Raw genomic sequence first — 21,957 nt, forward strand, 5'->3', positions numbered from 1 at the left:
CATCAGCTGAGGTAGCTAGATTCACATAAGCAAGAACAGGTATGTCTGTTGTGAAGAGAGTATAAAGAATGGGCCCTAAGAGAACATAATGGTGCGATGAAGAAAGTTAGTGAATATAGAACATTATTAGATAATATTAACATTTTTTATGCATAGCCATTAAACATTTTTGGTTATACTTAAATATTTGCTCACGCATTACGTATTAAAAATAATTATTTAAAAGAAATTGTTAATTACTTTTAAGAAATATTTCGCCAAAACGTAAACATTTTTTCAATAGCCGCTTCAATGGCAAATTATTTGTTTTATATTACAAAATATTTTTAAAAATATTGTTGTCGCTCTCAATTGGCTTTATGTATTTGTTTTCGGACAGGCCTTAGGTTTTTGTTTTATCATTTTTATATAATAATAAAATATATAAGACATCTATCTTTATTTTTGTTTTAAAAATTAAACCGTTTATTTATATATACAGATTTCAAAAGTGGTTCTTTCCCATTTTTTTTTAATTCATAATGCTAAATGTGTCCATGATCTTTATAAATATTTTTTAATTTAATTTTTATTTTATTTACATTTTAATATCCAATAAATAAAAAAAATTAAAATATAAATTTGAAAGAAATTATGCGAGAAAAAATTCACCACTGTTACATAAAGATTTCAAGTAACTGTCAAGAGTAAATATGTCATTTGAAAATGCAGAATGAGAAAGGCGCCACAAATCACTCAAAAGAGATCATCACTCCTAAAATCGTTGATAAAATCCATGGTATGGTGCTGGAAAAGCAACGAATGAAGGCTCGTAAGAATGCTGAGGCTGTTGGCACCTTAACTAAGTGGGTACATCATAATCTACATGAATCATTAGACATGAGGTATCCGCGCGATAGGTGCTCAGGTTTAGCTATAAGCTCAACCGTATGATTACTTCAAAGGAGTATTTGTCAGATAACAAGGCAATGACGACAGTTTTTTGGGATATACTTGGTATCATTTACATCGATTTTCTTAAAAAGAGTAAAATGTTCATAGGCGAATATTAGTTAAAGCTTTTGGACATATTCGACAATGATTTGTCCTTCCTTTAAGGAAATCCAATAAATTGGGCTTTCCATTCAACACATTCTCCAGATATAGCCTCCTGCAGCTATTTGCTGTTTGCAAATCTTAAAAAAATGAAAGTAGGTTAAATAAATAAATCACTATTGATACAAATGAATAAGAACCTTGAGGTCCTTAAAAAGGACTCATGAAAAAGGTTTTTAAGGCTCTTGAAAAAACAGATTAATTGAAAGGGATAAAAGAACCGGAAGAAATTTAGAATTAAATGGGTCATGGTCTGAAAGAAGACTATGTTGAGAATTAACCAGTATTTATTCGAAAAAAAATAACTTTTACTTAAACGAAATTATCAAATTATGCCTATATTATTTATTATTATTTGGTACTTTATTATCGCATGTATCACAACTAAAATGTAAACTGTTAATAAAATCGCTTTTTGACGCTACTGTAAATAATGTATACTGATTAGTGTGTTTAACAAGTAGAGGAAGAAGTTATCATAGGCTACTAAATTTATCGCCTAAATTAAATTTAATAATTTTGCAAATCCACATATTTGAAGAAAAAAATGTAAGTTATAACAAACTTAAACAATCTTTTGACATTGACATATGTATGTATATTTTACATTGAAATAGCAGTGGATTAAGAATAAATGTTATATATACAAAATAAATAATACAAAATTGTGCCGATAAGAAAAATTCCACGTAAGTACGCGTACATTAACGAGATGGAGGTATTAGTGTTCGGCTCGGCAATTGTAGATTTCATTAGGTAAAAATTATTTTGATTTAATTGGATTCATATAATATATGAGTTATTAAGTTATGTAGAACGACTACCTCGTTTGGGTGAAACGTTGAAGGGAAGAAAGTTTGCAACTGGCTATGGTGGTAAAGGTGCAAATCAATGTGTAGCAGCCGCTAGACTAGGGGCCAGTACTGCAATGATAGCAAAGGTATATTATTATATGTAATACAGTCAGTTATTAAAGTGGAAAACACAATAGCTTGGAGACGACAGCTGGGGCAACGACTACTTGGAGCATTTACGCCAGGAAGGAGTGGATGTAGAATTTACACAGCAATGCAAAAATGAAGTAAATATAAAAATGCAATTATCTAATTTTTCAATTTTAGTTGTTCAAATTTAATATTGAGAAATTGTATTAAGTTTTATATTATATTATTATATTAAATATTGGTTTTATAACAGCCAAAGTCTTCAATCACATGCGGCCTATTTAACACATTATTTTCATCTTTTTAGACGACTGGTGTTGCGCAAATAAGTGTGTCCGATGGGGGAGATAATTGTATAATTATAACACCAGGGGCAAATGATGCATTAAACGGAGAAGATGTTTCTAAGGCTGAAAAGTTATTTACCAGCTGCAAAGTATGTTGACTTCTGTTGATAATAAATTGTGTACATTCTTTACTACTACTTTCAGATACTAATTTGCCAACTAGAAGTTCCAGTCGAGTCTACGCTGCATGCTCTTCAGGCTTTTAAAGGAATATCGATATTAAATGCAGCTCCAGCTCTGCAAAATACGCCCATTGAATTATTAAAATCTGCGACGATATTTTGCGTGAATGAAAGCGAAGCCGCACTTATGACAGGTGCTTATGAAATAGTAAATTTAGAGTAATTCAACATTTCACATTTAAGAGAAAATTTATTTTAAAAATTAAACATATTTTAAAGGCAGTCAAAGGAAGCATTAATGAAATTGCAAGAAATGGGCGCTAACACCGTAGTCATTACTCTCGGTTCACTTGGTGCTGTTTATGTAAAGAGCGATAAGAAAAATGAGTTTATCCATGTACCATCCATTACTGTGGAAAAAGTCGTAGATACAACCGGAGCAGGAGATGCATTTATTGGAGCGCTGGCGTACTTTATGGCTAAATATCCAAAATCCGCTCTACACCAACAAATTGGCGCAGCTTGTAGAATCGCTTCCTATTCCGTTCAATATCCCGGAACACAGTCAAGCTTTCCTAATCAACAAGATATGTCAATTAACTTAGATGTCGAAAATTTCGATTGGTTCTTGCTTTAATTAAATTGATATTTTAAAGACAATTCATTTGTACTTAATTTATTTATTACAAATGCTATTCATCGGTCTTATAAAAATAAAAAAAAACTAATTTGGCGACAGCTTTACTTCTTTCCTGACTTCTTAATACCTCCACCAACAAGCGGACCTTTTTGTGATGCTTTCTGTTTGGCAGCTTCCATCGCCTTTTGTTGTTCCTTTTGTTTTTGCTTAAAAGCCATTTCGTCTTCGTCCAATTCCTTTGAGTCTTTCTTAGGTGCCTTCAGTGGCTTTTTCTTTCCTCCTTCCCGACCAGACATTTTTAAAATTCAACCTTTAATTTTAAAATAAATGTCTTTAGATATTTTTATTATATTAATAGTTTTTTCACATTACCTTGCGCACGTAACCAAACAGGCACACTACATGCTAAACCTAAATCACCCTTCTGGGGAATTTTATGACATTAACATAAAAAGAGTGTTGCCAATGATTAAATTTTATTATACGCTGGAAACATTTACCTGTGATATAGGAATTTTATAACGAATAGTTCCCTAATATCATGTTTCCATTGCAGTTAAAACTACTTATGTTAATGAAATAAAGAATTTGTTATTTTCATTGGAATAAACTGATTTGTGCATGTGAAATAGCTTGTTTTTTTACATATTACATATAAAACGAAAAATATTGTAAATTTAGGTAATTTCCCTTGTTGGAAATTTACTTTTAAGGGTTGCATTCGACATTTTAGTTGATTCATTTGTAACGCGCCCATTTTTATACAAAACTCTTTATATGGAGTTTTAGTAAAACTGCTTAAATGAGATATGTGGCAACATGGCATAACTCACGGTTTACGTGTTTAATTTTTAAATATTATCGTATTCATACTGTCCGAAAATATGAATTTTTTGTTCTGCGATGTTTGGAATATGAAATCACTTGTCATAAGGTGTTTTTCTTTTGGGCCTACACACGTAGACATAAGAAGTTTAAGTCGAAATGAATCGAAGGACACACTTATTTTTAAATTCTTTTTAATTTACTTCTTTTTTCACAATCACGTAAAAAATAAAATATTTTTACTCATAATTGGAAAGATTTATTTTTCATTTCCAAAACAAATACCTATATCATTGAAAGGGTGGAAAATGTCCTGCGGTATACAGAATCATGTTAGTAAGTTTATATTACGTACTTTTATACATTAGTTTAGCCGCGAATTAAAACAAAATAAAACAAAACAAAACAGTACACTGCTGCTATTATTCGTTAATGCTGTATTAAACTATTTTTTCTACTGTCCGGTTATCTGATATGTTGGGATTTTTATTGTAATTCAATATAGCACAATATAGGCCGTGTGCGAGTGAATTGATGGTAAATTGACGGATATAGTAAATTATGTCAGAATGGCAGCGAATGTTGGTATTTAGAAGAATTTCGAGTAGGTGTTACTATTGTGAAAATTTTATAAGATGTTTAATAAATAAATAAATAAATTTGAAAACTTTTAACCAAAAATAATAAATAGATGCATAAATAAATAAATAAATAAATATTTACATAAGTGCAGTGCAAAAAATCCCCAGAAAATTTCAATTTACTTTACCTCAATTTAGTCGAACTCGCACACGGCCGTAGTCACTATTGCAGGAGTGATTACCTCAATGTATAATATATAATTTCTTAAACCTTACAAATAATAAGTAAAATAAATATAAATAGATGATATATGTTATATAAAATATATTCTTATAAAAAATTTGAATATAATACGAAAAAGTTATACAAAACATACATAATACCAAAAAAACATTAAGTTGGCTGCACTGCGTGTGCTATAACTACCTGGCAGGGAAATTTGAAAAATTTCCACCATTTTTGGTTCTTTTCCGTCATCACTTCACGAACCGCGGTCGTAAAGTGAGTACGCGCTTGTCAACGTCAAGTGGGAAATAGATTCTTCAAAAGAAATTTTTATTCTGTAACTTTTGTAAGAAGTTTAAAATCAAAAAGGTACTGTGCATATTTATATATACATTTATTTAAATAAAAATTGAATTTAAAATATTGTGGTGATTATTGAGTTGTGCTGGAAATGATGTCAATGCCATTGATTTTTCTTTTCCACCACCTTGTGCTAAATGGTTATGTAATGTGATTCGTTTCGTTAAATAAAAAGTAAAAATTCGAAATAGTTAAATAATTTATTGTAAAATTACTTGATAAATCGAAATCAAATTAAAATAATTCGAAATTTAAGTTTTTGCGGCGTTATATAATTATATATTTAAAAATGTGTCATTTCATATCATAGAACGTTTCACATTCGGTATTTTTTTTTTTTTTTTTTTTTTTGAACTTGTGACGGTTTCCTAACCTAAAATCGAATATGTAGTCAATGAAACATTCTCTTTATTTTTACACATTACGAACACATGTGCAATTTTGCTTGTGATCTGCAATGGTTTTTTTTTAAATGACACATTTGCTCGCTCGAACTAAATGAAATTTATAATTGCTGAGAGTTTCAGTGGAAGTAACGCTATAATTTTATCTTAAATAATAGCGTTAATGGTTTAAAAAAATTGCACAACTAAGTTGAGTACGTTCTTGGCTTTCTCTGTCGTCTCTTGAGCTTTTAAACTTTTGCCTTTTTTTGTTTAAAATTTAATGTGGGCTTCGTACTCTTAAAGCTACTCTTTATTTTAGATTTTAAAGTGGTCAAATTTGAGTTTAACAGAACGTGCCAAACGTGGTACATGAAGCTTGACGAAATACGAAATATCGCCTAAATGCATGCCCTTTCGAATTTCATGTATTTTACCCGGTTTTATTTAAATATTTAAAATTTCTGTACCTCGGTATGGTTATACATACAAAAAACCAGTTTCTAGTTAATTTTGATTTTGCTTTTTTTTTTCTTCTTCTTTCTTTTCTAAAGTCAACGACATGTGATGAATTTCGAATTTTTGCCGAAAATGTATTGTCAGCAATAAAATACATATCGGCATACTTGCATTGGTGTCATGCTAAGATATTTTAACGACTAACAGAATATTGAGGGGTAATTTCAAATTCTATTGTGTTGAGATCAGGGGTTAGTTCTCTTTCAGTAACTCATTTACATTGGTGCTGTTTTTTTTTACCTGTTTTTGAACTTGCAGAATTTTTGCTGACTTGTATTTTACATGGAAAATCCATATCTAAAATTATTATAATGCATTCAAATTTTTTTAAAATGGAGTCATCAATAAAGTGAACTTGTTTAGATTTAAACAAAAGGTCAATAATTTGACTTTTAATACTTTGAAAAAAGGATTGCCTGAAATTTCTAGTCCATACTGTCTATAGGTAAAGAAATTCTAGGAAGAACACTATCAGTCTCAGCCATTAAAAACTGCTGTCGCATATCAGACTATGGTTTTTGGTGTAACCATCTCAAGCGATCTTCAAAAATCCAATTCTTCTTCTCCATTCTTTCTAGTATTTTATAATACCGCTATGTTGGATGTTCTGCAGTCTATGACATATGAAATGCAGTGCTCTTCCATGTTTGTTTTTAATGATTGTCATCCAAATCATAGCCAGTGTTTCTTTAAACATACTTGAGTCCTTGTGTTGTACTCGATCTAGTTTTATTTGTATCTCTTCATTTTATCAACTGTGATATTTCGATTCACTTCAAATAAGAGCTCTGTGATTCGTAGGTAATAATGTTTTTGTTTCGTTTTTTCAAAGGTTCAAAACAAACTCGTCAGGTTTGGTTTTATCTGTCGCGATGTTTTCTAAATATCTCTCTGTCAAAGAGCTTTGATAGTTGAAGGTCCTTTTGTATTTATGTAGAAGCGAATGCTGTACAGTGTGTATGTCATATTAAACCAGGACCACACATAATGAATTGTTTTTGTGTAAAATTCTGCAGATTGGACAACCATGCTTACGAATAGTCCAATATGTTCAACAAATTTACTATATCTGTTAAGTAATGGAATAACGTCATTAGCAAAATATTTATATATCTTATGAATTAGTTAATAACCTTTATACGAATTTTCTTAATATTTAGTTCAAGATATGAAGAACAGTTAATACAAACGCACCACTTCCACTTTAATTGGTAAAGTTGTGTCTAGCAAACCTCTATAATTTACAGATTTGCGATTTTATCGAAGTTTTGATAATGCTGACCAGTTCAGATATACAAACATGAAGGGTATTTTATGTAGCAATAGTTTAGTAGTTTTAGTGAACTGTAAAAAGTAATAATATATATGTTGAGTTTAGAATAATAACTAACTTATTAATCAAGTCATATTCTACCTCTACTGTTTGGTTCATAAAGCAATTATGTCTTAAAAGACTAATAAGAACTTAGTCATTGGTACTATTTTATCGATGGTAAATATAAAGAATAATCAGATTGTCGAGATTACAAGTATACTTTTATTGAAACAATATAATTATATATAATATTCTTTATTAAAAGTACTTGTAATCAAATATAAAAAAATTGTGTATCGTTTCTTTACGATACTAATTAATAGATAAATAATCTATTAGTTCTCTCTCTATATTTGGTTTCAGTTATTTTTTTTTTTTTTTTTTCCTTTTCTTCAGACATGGAAGTTGAAGTTGATGAATTTTATATTAACATAATTTAATGATAGCGATAGTAAAAATAGCAATAATAATAGTCAAAATAATAGAAAAAAAGAAATAAAAAAAATACAAAAAGGTTGTAAAAACATAAAAAAATAAAAGTCCAAAAAAAATAAAATAATAATAATGAAAATAAGATTAATAATAAAAATAAGATTAATAATAAAAATAATATTAAGAACAAAAATAAAGAAAATACGAACAAAAATAATAAAAGTACATAATAATATTAATAATGGAAATAATATTAATAATGAAAATAATATTAATAATGAAAATGAATGAATTTTATATTAACATAATTTAATGATAGCAATAGTAAAAATAATAGAAAAAAAGAAATAAAAAAAATACAAAAAAGTTGTAAAAACATAAATAAAAAAAAATAAAAGTCCAAAAAAAAAATAATAAAGAAAATAAGATTAATAATAAAAATAATATTAAGAACAAAAATAAAGAAAATATGAACAAAAATAATAAAAATACATAATAATATTAATAATGGAAATAATATTAATAATGAAAATAATATTAATAATGAAAATAATATTTATAATAAAAATATAATAATGAAAATAATATAATATTAATGTTAAAAATAATGTTAATAATAACAAAAAAAAAACAAATATAAAAAATAGAAAACTATGAAAATAAAAATAAAAAATGAATGTAAATCGTCAATGCAATTAAGCACTATTCACATGAGATATTCAAAATTGTGTACAAATCTGAACCGATCTCTATCTGCTTTTTGCACTAGTTTGTAAATTGACTATATATAATCAATATATATATATTTAAATGCCAATCAAGTCAAGCTGTTGAATATTGCTTATATTATTTCTCATAAATCTACCAAATTCACATCCTCGTCTTAACTAGACTCGAATATTTATTGTTTTATTTATCAATAATGCAATAGAAATTTGTCATATTTGTTTTGGTATGAATCGGTAATTTGTTCTTCTCTATAACAATATGTAAGTTGTTTCTTTTTATTTTGTCTCTACATTTATTGTAATTTAATTGTATTAATATATATTATAGATTTTCTTTCGATAATTTCAACAATTAAAAAATTAAAATAAAATGCAATTAAAAAATGAAACTTCACACATGATAGGATTCAAAACTTGCTATTTGCAATGGGAACAGTTTCAAAGCCAATTTCTAATTTTTTACTTAATTCGAATAAAACTTTTTGATGTGTCCATTTTACAAACGCATTAACTTATTTAAATCCTATTAATCTATGGCTTAATCCATATCCATATAGATTCGCGCTATTGTACTAAGGCTCGTCTCATTGAGATGGCTAGGTTCTTTTACCTTTACCTAGACTCGTTTTCTCTTTGAACTACACCCATACCCATTCTAATATATGTAATTTGTATTGTAGTTCCATATATGTTTCCTGCTATACAGATCTCCATCTATAATTCTAATGTGCAAAGGTGACTAGTAAACAGATAGTAGCAATAAACTGCAAATTTAAAGAAGAAAAGACTGCGAAATATGGAGTCTATTGAAATTAACAAAACGGATCAAAATTATATTTCATATATAATTCAGATAAAACCCTGAACAATGTATAGAATGCATAATTAAATTGTAAATTCTGAAAATTCAACAGAAAAAGTAGCTAGTCTCAAAGTTTTTCGATGGGTTGCAAGGTTATTAAAAATCGTAACTTTATGCTATATATCTTAAATATATTCCATATATCTTAAATATATTCCATATATCTTAAATATATTCCATATATCTTAAATATATTCCATATATCTTAAATATATTCCATATATCCTAAATATATTCCATATATCTTAAATACATTCCATATATCTTATATATATTCAATAAGTGTTATCTTGATAACTACTTATTTATATAATTTCACTTGTTGTTTAATAGGTAGTTGTTTAATTACTTATTAATAGGTTTCTGTTATTTACCTTGTCAATTACCTGTCCTTAACACGGTTTCACTCATACTAAAAGTATTAATTGAACAATTTTTTTAAAAAAAATGGCAAGTAGCCAAACAGTCATTATCATTGAACAGGAATAAAAAATCGAAGAAAATATCAAGATCATCAAATGGGTTCTGTCCACAATTTGTCACTCTATGTGAACTATGCAACTTTGGGATTTTAAGTTTTTTTTTTTTTTGATTCAATTCATCCGAGTTTCTGTTTACTTTTTTTTTTTAATTATAAAGTTTTATTTTGTAATGAAAAACCTTGATAAGCGTACGCAATAGCCTTCATCATTAAAAATAATTCTTTATATATAGAAAAAATAATAGAAGCGAAATAAAACAATTTATATTTTTTTCTATTGAGAATGTAAAATTTTATTTGATTACGAAATCAAATGCATTCTTCAACTAAATATTAAAATAAAATATTCCAGAATTGCTTCTGATAACATATTTTATTCGAATTTTAATACAATATACAAGTACTTCATACACAGATTGATTTATGCAATATATCAAGGCTAGGTTTTATAAGAGTAGGGTCAAATTATCACTACATAATTTTTGTATTGTATAATCACTTGTAATATAATGACATCCAATAATAACAATTATTTAAAGTCCACAAAACCTTAAAAAATAGATGAGAAGCTCAATCCAAATATTTTTATGAAGCCACTTTTGATATGAGCTTATGTTTTCCTTTAATTCACACATATATTGTATATATACATATATATTGTAGTTCATGTAGATGGAGTAGTTTTCATGTTCCTTTGAAAGTCTGTTGACTCAATAGACTTTTTACAAACTTCAAGATCCTGATAGCAGCAATGCTAAGCCGTTAATAACAACACTCTTTCACTTATTTTCATGTTAGTTGGTTTGGGTTTACCTGATTTGATAATCTTGAATGGAGTTATTATATTCATTTGCATAAATTGATCAAGTTTAAATAAAACAACACAAATTTCAAAATATATTTTAATTTAAGATTAGTAAAGTAAAAATATTGGATACAATAAAATAATGTATGTGCATTCAGAAATAATGGTAATAATCAAAAGAGACAGAGAAAGGTTCTTCAGATATTGAAGCAATGATATAATAAGAGCTTTACCTAATCATATATAAATCAGTTAAAATATACTTAGTATTTAATAATAAAATTATATTCATTTATATTAATTTTCGGTATAATATTTTTAAAGATCAGTGGAATTAAAAGTTTTAGTTTTTGAACTAAACTCCTTATTTATAATATGATTTTGTATTTTTCTTTTCTTTGTTTCAGAGATTGCTTAGCAAAATCTTATTTATCAGTAGAATCCGTTTCACGTTTTTGGAAAGGAAATATTTGCAAGCTCATAAATTTAGAGAAAAACTTAAATGTCCAAGAAATTGGTCACCTCTTTAATTTTTTAAAGAGATATGATTCTCTTTAAATAAAAATTAAAGTTTTCTAATATGGAGCAAATCTATTAATACATAATCACATTTCCCCTGTGTACATCATTGTAGTTTTGAACCCGTTCATCTATAAACAAATAAAGGAACAATACTTTATTTCGAACAATACTATTCGCCAATAGATCGCTGCATTGAATTTTCGTTCGCCTTTGGAATACTATGCTATATCTAGGTATGTTTTGTTGTTTCTCTGATAAAGCGATGATATGAAACTCAGGGTTTCAGAGTTTTTAAGAGAGCTTGAAAACCAAGCATAATATTTAATGGTTGTTAAGTTAAAATGAGTAAATCCTGTTATTAATTATAAAATTTCTATGGATCAATAAAAAAATAGTTTTTGTCATCTTTCCAGTGTCCAGCTGTTTTGTATTTTCTTGGTTAACATAAGTTCTATGTCGTAGTATATGTTCTCTAATGTATTATGTATTCTAATTTTTACTAAACGTACTGAATGATATGTCGTAATATGTATTTATTGACATTTTAATATCAATCGGCTTGTTTTTAGTTGTGGGCATCTGTTTAGTTTAGAAAAAAGAAACCCACAATAAATGAGGTTTTCTTTAGAAATTTTTAAGCACAACGTGATATGCTTAAAGTGGTTCCAAAGCCTACTTGAGCTCAAATAAAGGATCTTTGTGATACCTTTTTTTATATTGCTTGTTGTTTTTGTGCTGCTAGACAGCACATTTAGTCGCAATAGGTACTATTTTTGTGAATATTATTGTTGTGTTTGTCTTTACTACTTGTTTTGCTCGTATTTAGTGCTATCTAGTATTATCTATCTATTAAGTAGGAAAATTTATATATAGTTGCTTTAGTAAAAGTTTTTGGAATTTTGTCCACTTTAAGCCTATCATTTCCTGCAATTTTCTCAACAGAAAAACTATTGAGGAACCGCTATACCCGTTTTTGTTTTAAGGGCTGCCTGACGATTGATATGCAAAGGCCCTCTATGTTCAATGTAAACATTTACTGTTATTTTTGACTGGAAAATGCTACAGTAGTTTATTAATAGAGATGCTTTCTTAATGTTTGATTGGTGGGGATAAAAGATTAAGTTAGCAGCTACTATAGATTACAGCTTGAGTCATCTGTGGTCAATGGCGTGTTGAAGATGCCACCGTTTGGGTACAAACTTTCATTTATTTATTATATACTAAAAATATTTTAATTATATTTAAATAAAAACTAATAAAATTTATTATATATATGAAAATAATAATTATTACTCTTAAATAAACCTCAATTCTCTTAAAAAATTATGGGTAATTTTTTCAAACGAAAAGTCGATGTGCTTTTGTATATTTAAATATTTATATGATTTTCAAATGAATCTTCTGCGTCATAAAAGTTTTCTTCTAAGTCACATGTCCTATAAAACTTTTTAGCATAAATAAGTTAAAATTAATATATAAATATTATTTTTTTTTTCGAAATGTTAAAATAGAAAACATTTAAGAATAATGCCTAAGTCATTCGTTAATGGATTTTAACTTGTCTTTTGCCGTACTTAATATATTTACTTATGCTTTGCGGTCCCTTTCCGTCTTACTGCGTGTTCTCCACTTGGCAAAATTGATTAAGGTGCTCATTATCTTCATATTATGAATTGTTTTTCCGGATTTTTTTTTTATTTTCTTTTGACGTAAATCTGTTCTATTATGTAATGTGTTCGTAATCATTTTCATACGTTGAAGCTTTTTAACTAGTTTCGTTCTCGTTCTCTTTTGTATTTGGTTTTTTTTTTTTTGTCTGTTCAATGTTAAGCTTTTCAATTTCTAGTTAGAAAATTGCGAAGGAGAAGAGAAGTCATAGAACGAAAGGTAATTTCCTTGCTGTAGTGAGCGTTATTTTCTAATTCGGCTCTCTTTGAGCTTTTCATTTACTCTTTAATGAATGTCAAGTGCAATTTTCCCCACCCTTTTGGCACAAATCATAAGCTTTTCGCTAATATTTTCAAACGTGTGGCAGTTTGCTGTTATTCATTAGTTCGAAATTTTTCCATAAGCGATTTGGTAGCCGTCCGGTGCAGACCTTTGTCTCAATAGAAGAAGACGATATTGTTTTGGACTTTTGTTCTGTGATAAAATAAATTAAACACATAGTATGTTACGAAACAAATTTATTGATAATTATAATAGAGATAAGAAGATATGGAAATAGAGTGTCATATAAATTGCAATTGCCTTAATTAAATCAAATTAAATTCAAAATTCAAAAGTGCAAATTGTGCTGCTAAATTCAAAAAAGTGAATTTTATTATTAAATCAAATTAATTAATGAAATTACTTAATTCAAAAAATTATAAAAAATTTAAATTTGCAATTGTTGTGTTATGTAAATATAATATAATGTAAAAGTATTTAGTAAATAGCAAAAATATTATTGAAAATTTGTAAATAATGGATGGAAATCATGAAAAAAAGCAGTTATGCAATTCGTGTGCCTGCCTGCGTTGATGTAGTGCGAGGGGTTTGACGCCCCTACAAATAATTCATTTTGCTTTGCATTGTTTTTCGATTAATAGAAAAATAAACTATAATTTTTTACCATAACTGTTATACAATTATAACAATTATTTGATTTTATTACCAAAATATTCCCACCCCACTCACCACACGTGTTTGAAGTTTAACTCAGACTACGTCGAACGGAACTGCGGTAGTGTGTTACGTCACAAACGTAATTGTCTTAACGCCAATCGTTTATTAGATAACTACAAAGTCTAAAACACATAAGAAGAATAGCTAAATATTTTATATATGAAAGATTAACAAAAAATAAAATAAAATTTGATTTCACCTTATCTATTCTAATTTTTTTTTTTTCGTTACCAAGGTTAAGCTACTTTCTTACTGATAAAATTCAGTCATGTGCTCTTTCTTCTGTTCGTTTTTTTTTTTTTGTCTCGTCTTGACTTATGTCAGCTGCTTCAATTTCTCGGTTACGTAAACACATTTCAAACCATTCAATCCATTCATTCTGAATGGCGCTAATTGAATTTAACGAATTTTGTTAAAAATTTTTAGCACATTTATATATTAAAACAAAATAATCTTGCTTGCTGCTGCTCTCTTCCTAAATCAATTACTGCTCTACTATGCTCTGCTCTTTGCTCTTCAACACAAAAAGATTGTTTTATGAATAAATTCTATAAATTCTAAATATAAAACACATGTTCTTGAAAAAATATTCTCATTTTTGTTAATATTTGAAATAAATTCATTTCATTTCTTCTTTTTTTTTTGGCAATGAAATTTGTTTTTTTTTTTGAAATCATTGTATAACATATCTAAGCAAGCAAAAAGAAAAAAAAAATAATTATGCAACTATGACTTCAACAAAATAATATATAAAGTCGAGAGCAATGCATTACATGACATTCGATATAAATATTACCACTTTCAGTTTTTATTTTTTTTTTAATTTAATTATAAATTAATTAATTTATAATTACTCCTCTGTTCTCCTCGAGTGCCATATTGTTACGAACTATTACTATAACCTGTGACTATTAACATTAATTTTGAGAAATTAAATGAACGCTTCTTTAGCCCATTCCCATAAATTTTTTTTTTTTGTCTTCAATTAGTTAAAGTATAATAACGGTAATTTTGTTATTAGAACCAATAGCATAGCCCATTGAGACTTATATAGTAGATAATATGAAAGAAATTATAAACACGAATATATGAATTAGAATATGATTGGATAAAGCAAATGTTAGCAAGAGACTAAAGGTAGGAGATTGTTTGGGAACAAGAGTAGATTAAGGATGAGCGGGAAATATAACTTACTAAAATAGATACATGTTTTATCAATTATCTTATTAAATGAGTGTTATGAGTTTAGTGTTTAAATAGACAATGTTAATAAGTTAAATATGTATCTGCAAACTTTTTGTTTCAGGACCAATTTATGTAACTTATATAAATATGGAAAGTCGATATATATTCCATAAGCATTAATTTTGTCAATTTAAAATAATTTAGTTTCGATATAAGCAAAATCGTAGATATTTAACTATTCTTATGTTTTTACATAAGAAATATAAGAAATGTTTTATATATTCTTATATTTTTAATAGGATAATGATTAAAGTACTCTGAAATCGCTTCAAGTAAACATAAATGAAACTGCATATTAATAAATATAATTTTTATTTCTAGGAAAGATTCCTATATAAGATTTAACAACATTTTCGATGTTTTTCGGCTTTTTCAATCAGGCTGGCTTTTATATTGTAGTTCTTCCCTATATAAAAATTGGCAGCATTTTCGACTCTTTCATAAGGGCGTATGTTATATCGTAGTTCTTTCGTATATACAATTTGTCTTTAACTTTTTTTTTTTTGTCAGACTGGGATGTTACAACATATCGTCTATGACTTTAAAGTTATATTAATAGCTTTTGATTATTATACGGAATTTTTTTGAACGTTTTTGAAAAACTAGATATCGCATAAGCAGAAACTTTAATCTTATTTGAACTTCGATTTCTCCAATTGAAATTAAAGGAAAATAATAACATTTTTCATCAATCAATGAAACTAATTATAACACTTCGCCACTTTTACAGTTATATATAGTTATATATATATCCACATGTATATATAATGTAATTATAGCATAAAATTAATTCTAAATTTTAAATTTGCAACTTTTGTTGCTAAGTACGTAAAATACATAGACAGTTCTCGTGCTCGTATTTCTGTTGTTTATATGAAGGTCTAGACATGTTTATTAAGCCGCCGACACGTTAGCAAGCTATAAAATCCTCTCTTAGAGATTTTTATTTCATTTTGTTTATGCATTCTCGTTTTTGTGCTTCTTTTTATAATTTTTAGGTATTTAAATGGAAACAAATAAAAACTAAAAAAAATATTTATAAACTCTTGTTGCTAAGAGAAGCAAAATTAAAGCAAATAAATCTTATCCATGAAAAAGAAATTTTAATTCTAATTGTCAAAAGCGCCTGAGTTTACTTGTATGAAGCGGCTGAGTTTACAGTATGAACCTGCATTTTAAATATATAATTAATTATTTTAGAAACAAGTTATTAACATTAAATTACTTGTATTTTCCATATAAATTTGTATGTACTTAATAAATATAATATATATAAATTAATTCAATTCTTATTGACCGTTTAACCCTTTAAGTTCAAATAAATTTTATATTGCCGATTATCTTAGATTCTGACTGTTAGCATAAACTATGGTTTTGTTTCAGATATCAGATATATATTACCATTATTTTTTTACTTCTTAACTGTGTGGTCTTCACTTTTCTGTGATAGCCCCACGTCAATATATTTATAAGTCAGTCTTTCCAATTGAAATAATAAATTTTTATAATTTACCGTGTTCTTAATAGAAAGTTCTTTGGTATAGTATTAAATTACAACAGCAATACTCTTATTTTTAAATACATATTTTGACTTTTGGCTGACCGTACCGCGGTTTCAATAGTGCCAAAACCCATAATCAGTGGGCTTTTTGGAAACACTATATATTATGCTGTTACGATTTTTTGAAAATTAAAAATAAAAAAAATTACATAAATTTGAATAATTTAAAATTTAATTAAAAAATTTAAAAAAGAAATAAAATAAAAAATAAAATAAAAAAAAATAATTTAAAAATTTTATTTTATATATATATTTATATATAAATTTTATATATATTATTTTATTGAAAAATATTAGTCATTTTTGTTTTTATGCGGTTTATTTTAATAAATAATTATTTTTTTTTTTTTAAACGGTTCAGTATTAAACTGATCAAAAACTGAAAACATGTTATACGCCAGCTAGCACTGCAATGACTAATCTCAAAAACCACATCTTTAAATATTACTAAAGTAGTTGCAAAAATATTAAAATTATTTATTATATACAATTTGTATAATTTAAGTATAAAATTGAGTCCAAAACTATTTTACAAATTCTAACGCATATTTTTGGTGTTTATTTTAGAAAAATGGGTAAAGATTTCGATGCCGCTGGTTTTGTTAAAGATTTCGCTGCTGGTGGTATTTCCGCAGCTGTCTCAAAGACTGCCGTTGCCCCAATTGAGCGTGTGAAATTGCTTTTGCAAGTTCAACACATCTCAAAACAAATCAGCCCCGATAAGCAATATAAGGGTATGGTTGATTGCTTTGTCCGCATTCCAAAAGAACAAGGTTTTGCATCATACTGGCGTGGTAATTTAGCCAACGTTATCAGATATTTCCCAACCCAGGCTTTGAACTTCGCTTTCAAGGATAAATACAAGCAAGTAAGTTTAATATAGTTATAGTTTTATTGCGATTTTTGTTGATTAATGTGATTATATTTAATGTGTATTAGGTTTTCTTGGGTGGTGTTGATAAAAACACTCAATTCTGGCGTTACTTTATGGGTAACTTGGCCTCTGGTGGTGCTGCTGGTGCAACTTCACTCTGCTTTGTATATCCATTGGACTTCGCCCGTACTCGGTAAGTTTGTGCATTAACATGAAAAAAATCAGCTATAAGTCAGTTATAAAATGTATATTTATACTATAGTTTAGCCGCTGATACTGGTAAGGGAGGTGCCCGCGAATTTACCGGTCTTGGTAATTGCTTGGCTAAGATTTTCAAGAGTGACGGTATTGTTGGTTTGTACCGCGGCTTTGGTGTATCTGTACAGGGTATCATTATCTACCGTGCTGCCTACTTCGGATTCTACGATACTGCTCGTGGTATGTTACCAGATCCAAAGAACACACCAATCTACATCAGCTGGGCTATTGCTCAAGTTGTTACAACTGTTGCTGGTATTGTATCCTATCCATTCGATACTGTACGTCGTCGCATGATGATGCAGTCTGGCCGTAAAGCTACCGAAATCGTCTACAAGAACACATTACACTGCTGGGCCACAATTGCAAAACAAGAAGGTGGTGGTGCCTTCTTCAAGGGTGCATTCTCCAACGTGCTCAGAGGTACTGGTGGTGCTTTCGTGCTTGTACTCTATGATGAAATCAAGAAATTAATGTAAATCAAATCACTACAATACTGCTAAACAAATATTTAATTTAAACAAATACCATTAATAAATTAAATTAAGATAAAAAATTGTAATTTAAATTGTAAGAGCCACGTTTAAATAATTTGTGTAACATCATAACAGACAGGACATATAAACAACCAACAAATAGATCATGTTGACCCCTAAAGATAACAACAGTTAAAATAATACAAAACTTAATAAAAATAGTAAATAATTTTTTCATTTTAATTTGAGGATGAGCCTAATAACGAAAGAAACAATTTTCTTAATAGAAAATATATGCTATATAAAATTGACCATTTGGAAATGTTTTATAAGGTTTCCAATTCATTGTGATATAACTATGGTTACATATTTTCGATATATCAATGCATTATTCGCAGTTCCTGTTGAAGTTTAATACAAAGCTAGATCAAACAAACAAAAATTTGCAGTTATTAACGAATTGAGTAAAGAAATAGTGAAAACAAGGTTTCAACAAATTCCTGTATATTAATGGCTAAATAAGGAATATTTCTCCTATATGTACATTCATATAAACTAAAATCTATAATAAAAAGATATTAAAGTTTTATGCTCGGATTATTCTGGTAACACATTTCTGGGTTAGTCCCAATTATATAGTTTACAATTAGATGAAGTGCAGTGCATGACATTAACGCACTCTCCAAGTTAAGGAGAGCGTACTGTATTTCATATGTTTACCCACCTTCAATTGAAAGTTAGTTCCAAATTTGAATGATTACACAAGCCAAATTAAGACTAAAGCAACATTTGATTGGTGCTCTTATTGAACTGTTACAAAATGTTATTAACAAGTCTAAAGATCTCTACGGCATGTAACGTAAGCATCGAAGACAAATATGGAAAAAAATGGTCGTCTTGTTGGTAAAGCAATGCACACATACAAATGTCCAGCCAATGAGGGAATATGGAACAACGACCTGCCCTAAAAATGCGTTCTTAGTAATATTTTATAATGTAAATCAGGTTTATCGAATGGATTATAGTAAATATTAATAACTGATGCAGAAGGTATGGGCTGGTTCACGAGCAAGCAGTCTTGTGCAACAATTGATAACAGATTCCCGATTGAGATTTCTTTAAGCAAATGATTTACTAACAGATATTGGAATGGAACATCATTTGTCTTATTTTTGTTTGCTCATCAGTTTTTATAGGGTGGTGTTAAAATGATAACACTGGTCAACAAAGATTTTATCCTAGAGACGTTGTTAAGAGATCCTAGACGTGTTTTTCGTGCTGATTCCGAATCTGTATTTAGATTCTTTCTATCACGTCTAGATTCTTCAAAACAGTTGAATGTATATTTTTGCTATAAAGTCGTAATTTACCTACTGCTCAAAAAGTATCCGGATTTTGTTGTTTGTTAACTACTTTTTAAGTAATAGACCTTTTTCAAAAATTTTGTTATGTTGGTACACCCTTTCTTGACATATGACACAAATTTCAGCGCCATCTGACAATTAGTTTGTTTACAGCAGCTGTTAATGTGAGACTACCTCAAGTGCATTTAGCGATTTTTACTATGGAAAATTCTTGTTGTACGCGATTTTTTGACCAAACACGGCACCACTGTCATCGCTCAGGCACCATATTCACCAGATCTGGATCCGTGCGAGTTTTTTCTGTTCCCGAAACTCAAATTGCCCCTTCGTGGTAAGCGTTTTGAGTCGATTGAATCGGTAAAGAAAATTCGCCGAAGGAACTAAAAGCCATACCTTCACGGGCCTTTGAAAAGTGTATGAAAGATTGGGTTAAGCGTTGGGTATTTTCTTTATATATGATATATATAGTATACATTATTTTCGGGATGTAAATATATGTATATAAATAACGTGGTTAATAAATATGTATAAATAATAATATTACGAATTAATAAATCTGATGGACCTCATCTTATAACGCAAGACGATTTAAACGATCTAGTGCGCGATTTAAAGTTGTGCAAAAAGAAGAGTGAAATCTTAGGATCACGATTAAAGGGTTGGAAATTGTTGGATCCAAAAACTAAAATTTCTATGTATCGATCTCGCCATGACGAATTTAAATTATTCTTTTCTCAAGAAAACAACCTTATTTTTTGCAATGATGTTCTATCTGTTATGGATACTCTTAATTTTGAATACAACGATGATGATTGGCGTTTGTTCATTGATTCTTCTAAGGTCAGTTTAAAGGTTGTTCTCTTACATAATGGAAATGAAATTCCCTCAATACCGTTAGCCCATGGAACTGATATGAAAGAAACTTACGAGAATATGCAGTTTTTCTGAAAAAAATTCAATACGAAAGATATAAGTGGAAAATTTGTGGTGACCTAAAAGTTATTGCAATTTTACTAGGCTTACAACTTGGTTACACGAAATATTGTTGCTTCATCTGCGAGTGGGATAGCAGAGACAGAAAATTGCATTAGTTGAAAAAAGATTGGCCACATGGTAAGGCACTCGTTCCTGGAATCAAAAATATCGTCTTCCAGCCTTTGGTCGTTCCTAAAAATATTCTTTTACCACCTCTGCACATTAAATTAGGACTTTTTAACAATTTTGTTAAGGCCATGGATAAAAATGGTGGTGGTTTTACTTATTTGAAGCAAAAATTTCCTAAAATAAGTGAGGCAAAGATTAAGGAAGGTATTTTTATTGGGCCACAGATTAGAGAACTGCTGAAGGACTCGGAATTTCAACAGCAATTGAGTTCAACAGAAATTAACGCGTGGAACTCATTCAAAAATGTAGTTGAGCATTTTTTAGGAAATATGTTAGCTGAAAATTATCGCGATCTGGTGGCTAATCTAATTGATTCATACCAAAAAATGGGCTGCAATATGTCTTTAAAACTTCACTTCGTACACTCTCACCTGGACTTTTTTCCACCAAATCTTGGCGCCGTTAGTGATGAACATGGTGAGCGTTTTCACCAGGATATTTTACACATGGAAAAACGCCACAAAGGAAATTTCACTAACATGTTAGCAGATTACTGCTGGACACTAAAAAGGGACTTACCAGATGCTCAATATGCGAGAAAAACATAAGTAAGTACCATTTTTTAAATTCACGATTTATTTGCTGAAACCCCTTGAATCACCCATTAATCTGGTTGTCTAAAGAAAACTAGACGTGATAGAAAAAATCTAAGTCCAGATTTGGAATCAGCACGCAAAATACCTCTAGGATCACTCAATAACATATCTAGGATAAAAAAAAAATTTTTTTTTGTTGACCTGTGTAATATAAACAAATTGTTAAAATATAAAAGGTAATTTTCATATACAAAGTTGTTTAAGTGCTTCTATCTATCCGGCTTACAAGCTGCGACCATTAATGTATGTCATAGCAAAACAATTTTTATTATAATTGTATAATAAAATGTAGAAATGTGTAATGTAGTACACATTTTTTTCCATAAATTAAGTTGAATTTTGTAAATGAATACATTGTTTAACGTATACACGGCAGACATCCCCACTTTAAGTCCCACGTCAATGGCGCTTTACGCAGACGACACGTGCTTGATCTACTCGGATCGAGATGCCATAAATGTAAGCAACACTTTACAGGGAAATATAGACCTTATGGTGAAATACTTCCAAAAATGGAAGATTAAAATTAATAATGACAAAACCAAGGCTATATTTATAACTCGAA

General features: G+C 28.6%; 4 protein-coding genes across 5 annotated transcripts in view; 2 read left to right on the forward strand and 2 right to left on the reverse strand.

Annotated features, from left to right (window-relative positions):
* The first annotated feature begins 1,546 nt into the window (after positions 1-1,546).
* LOC119669017 (ribokinase-like) lies at positions 1,547-3,171 on the forward strand. The gene is made up of 7 exons (XM_038078742.1): positions 1,547-1,644; positions 1,716-1,851; positions 1,903-2,035; positions 2,087-2,176; positions 2,347-2,475; positions 2,531-2,727; positions 2,788-3,171. Exons 2-7 carry the CDS (start codon positions 1,808-1,810, stop codon positions 3,143-3,145), a joined length of 951 nt encoding a protein of 316 aa, XP_037934670.1. The 5' UTR covers positions 1,547-1,644; positions 1,716-1,807; the 3' UTR covers positions 3,146-3,171.
* Positions 3,172-3,179: 8 nt separating this feature from the next.
* On the reverse strand, positions 3,180-3,614 carry LOC119669018 (translation machinery-associated protein 7 homolog). Its single transcript, XM_038078743.1, has 2 exons — positions 3,521-3,614; positions 3,180-3,458 (listed from the first exon to the last, which is right to left on the reverse strand). Exon 2 carries the CDS (start codon positions 3,442-3,444, stop codon positions 3,250-3,252), a length of 195 nt encoding a protein of 64 aa, XP_037934671.1. The 5' UTR covers positions 3,445-3,458; positions 3,521-3,614; the 3' UTR covers positions 3,180-3,249.
* A 1,404-nt stretch (positions 3,615-5,018) lies between these two features.
* LOC119669019 (ADP,ATP carrier protein) lies at positions 5,019-18,494 on the forward strand. 2 transcript variants are annotated; one of them, XM_038078744.1, is made up of 4 exons: positions 5,019-5,149; positions 17,228-17,528; positions 17,600-17,727; positions 17,797-18,494. In XM_038078744.1, exons 2-4 carry the CDS (start codon positions 17,232-17,234, stop codon positions 18,269-18,271), a joined length of 900 nt encoding a protein of 299 aa, XP_037934672.1. In that variant the 5' UTR covers positions 5,019-5,149; positions 17,228-17,231; the 3' UTR covers positions 18,272-18,494. The 2 variants fall into 2 exon arrangements, with proteins under 2 accessions (XP_037934672.1, XP_037934674.1); XM_038078746.1 differs by lacking the exon at positions 5,019-5,149 and adding an exon at positions 13,251-13,355.
* Positions 18,495-21,750: 3,256 nt separating this feature from the next.
* The window catches only part of LOC119666335 (ADP,ATP carrier protein-like), an 809-nt gene continuing 602 nt past the window's right edge, over positions 21,751-21,957 (reverse strand). The window contains exon 3 of the mRNA XM_038075618.1: positions 21,751-21,861. Within this exon, the coding sequence (XP_037931546.1) occupies positions 21,751-21,861 (111 nt within the window). The remainder of the gene's footprint in view (positions 21,862-21,957) is intronic.

This window comes from Teleopsis dalmanni, chromosome 1, assembly GCF_002237135.1.
Source record: "Teleopsis dalmanni isolate 2A chromosome 1, ASM223713v2, whole genome shotgun sequence".
NCBI classification, from domain to species: domain Eukaryota; kingdom Metazoa; phylum Arthropoda; class Insecta; order Diptera; family Diopsidae; genus Teleopsis; species Teleopsis dalmanni.

Bases quoted from the DNA above. Each gene is read 5' to 3' on its own strand.
- LOC119669019 (XM_038078744.1), top strand. From the start codon at position 17,232: ATGGGTAAAGATTTCGATGCCGCTGGTTTTGTTAAAGATTTCGCTGCT. The intron at 17,529-17,599 runs GTAAGTTTAATA...AATGTGTATTAG, and splicing joins TCAAGGATAAATACAAGCAA to GTTTTCTTGGGTGGTGTTGA. The intron at 17,728-17,796 runs GTAAGTTTGTGC...TTTATACTATAG, and splicing joins TTGGACTTCGCCCGTACTCG to TTTAGCCGCTGATACTGGTA.
- LOC119669018 (XM_038078743.1), bottom strand. From the start codon at position 3,444: ATGTCTGGTCGGGAAGGAGGAAAGAAAAAGCCACTGAAGGCACCTAAG.
- LOC119669017 (XM_038078742.1), top strand. From the start codon at position 1,808: ATGGAGGTATTAGTGTTCGGCTCGGCAATTGTAGATTTCATTAG. The intron at 2,177-2,346 runs GTAAATATAAAA...TCATCTTTTTAG, and splicing joins CACAGCAATGCAAAAATGAA to ACGACTGGTGTTGCGCAAAT. The intron at 2,476-2,530 runs GTATGTTGACTT...TACTACTTTCAG, and splicing joins AGTTATTTACCAGCTGCAAA to ATACTAATTTGCCAACTAGA.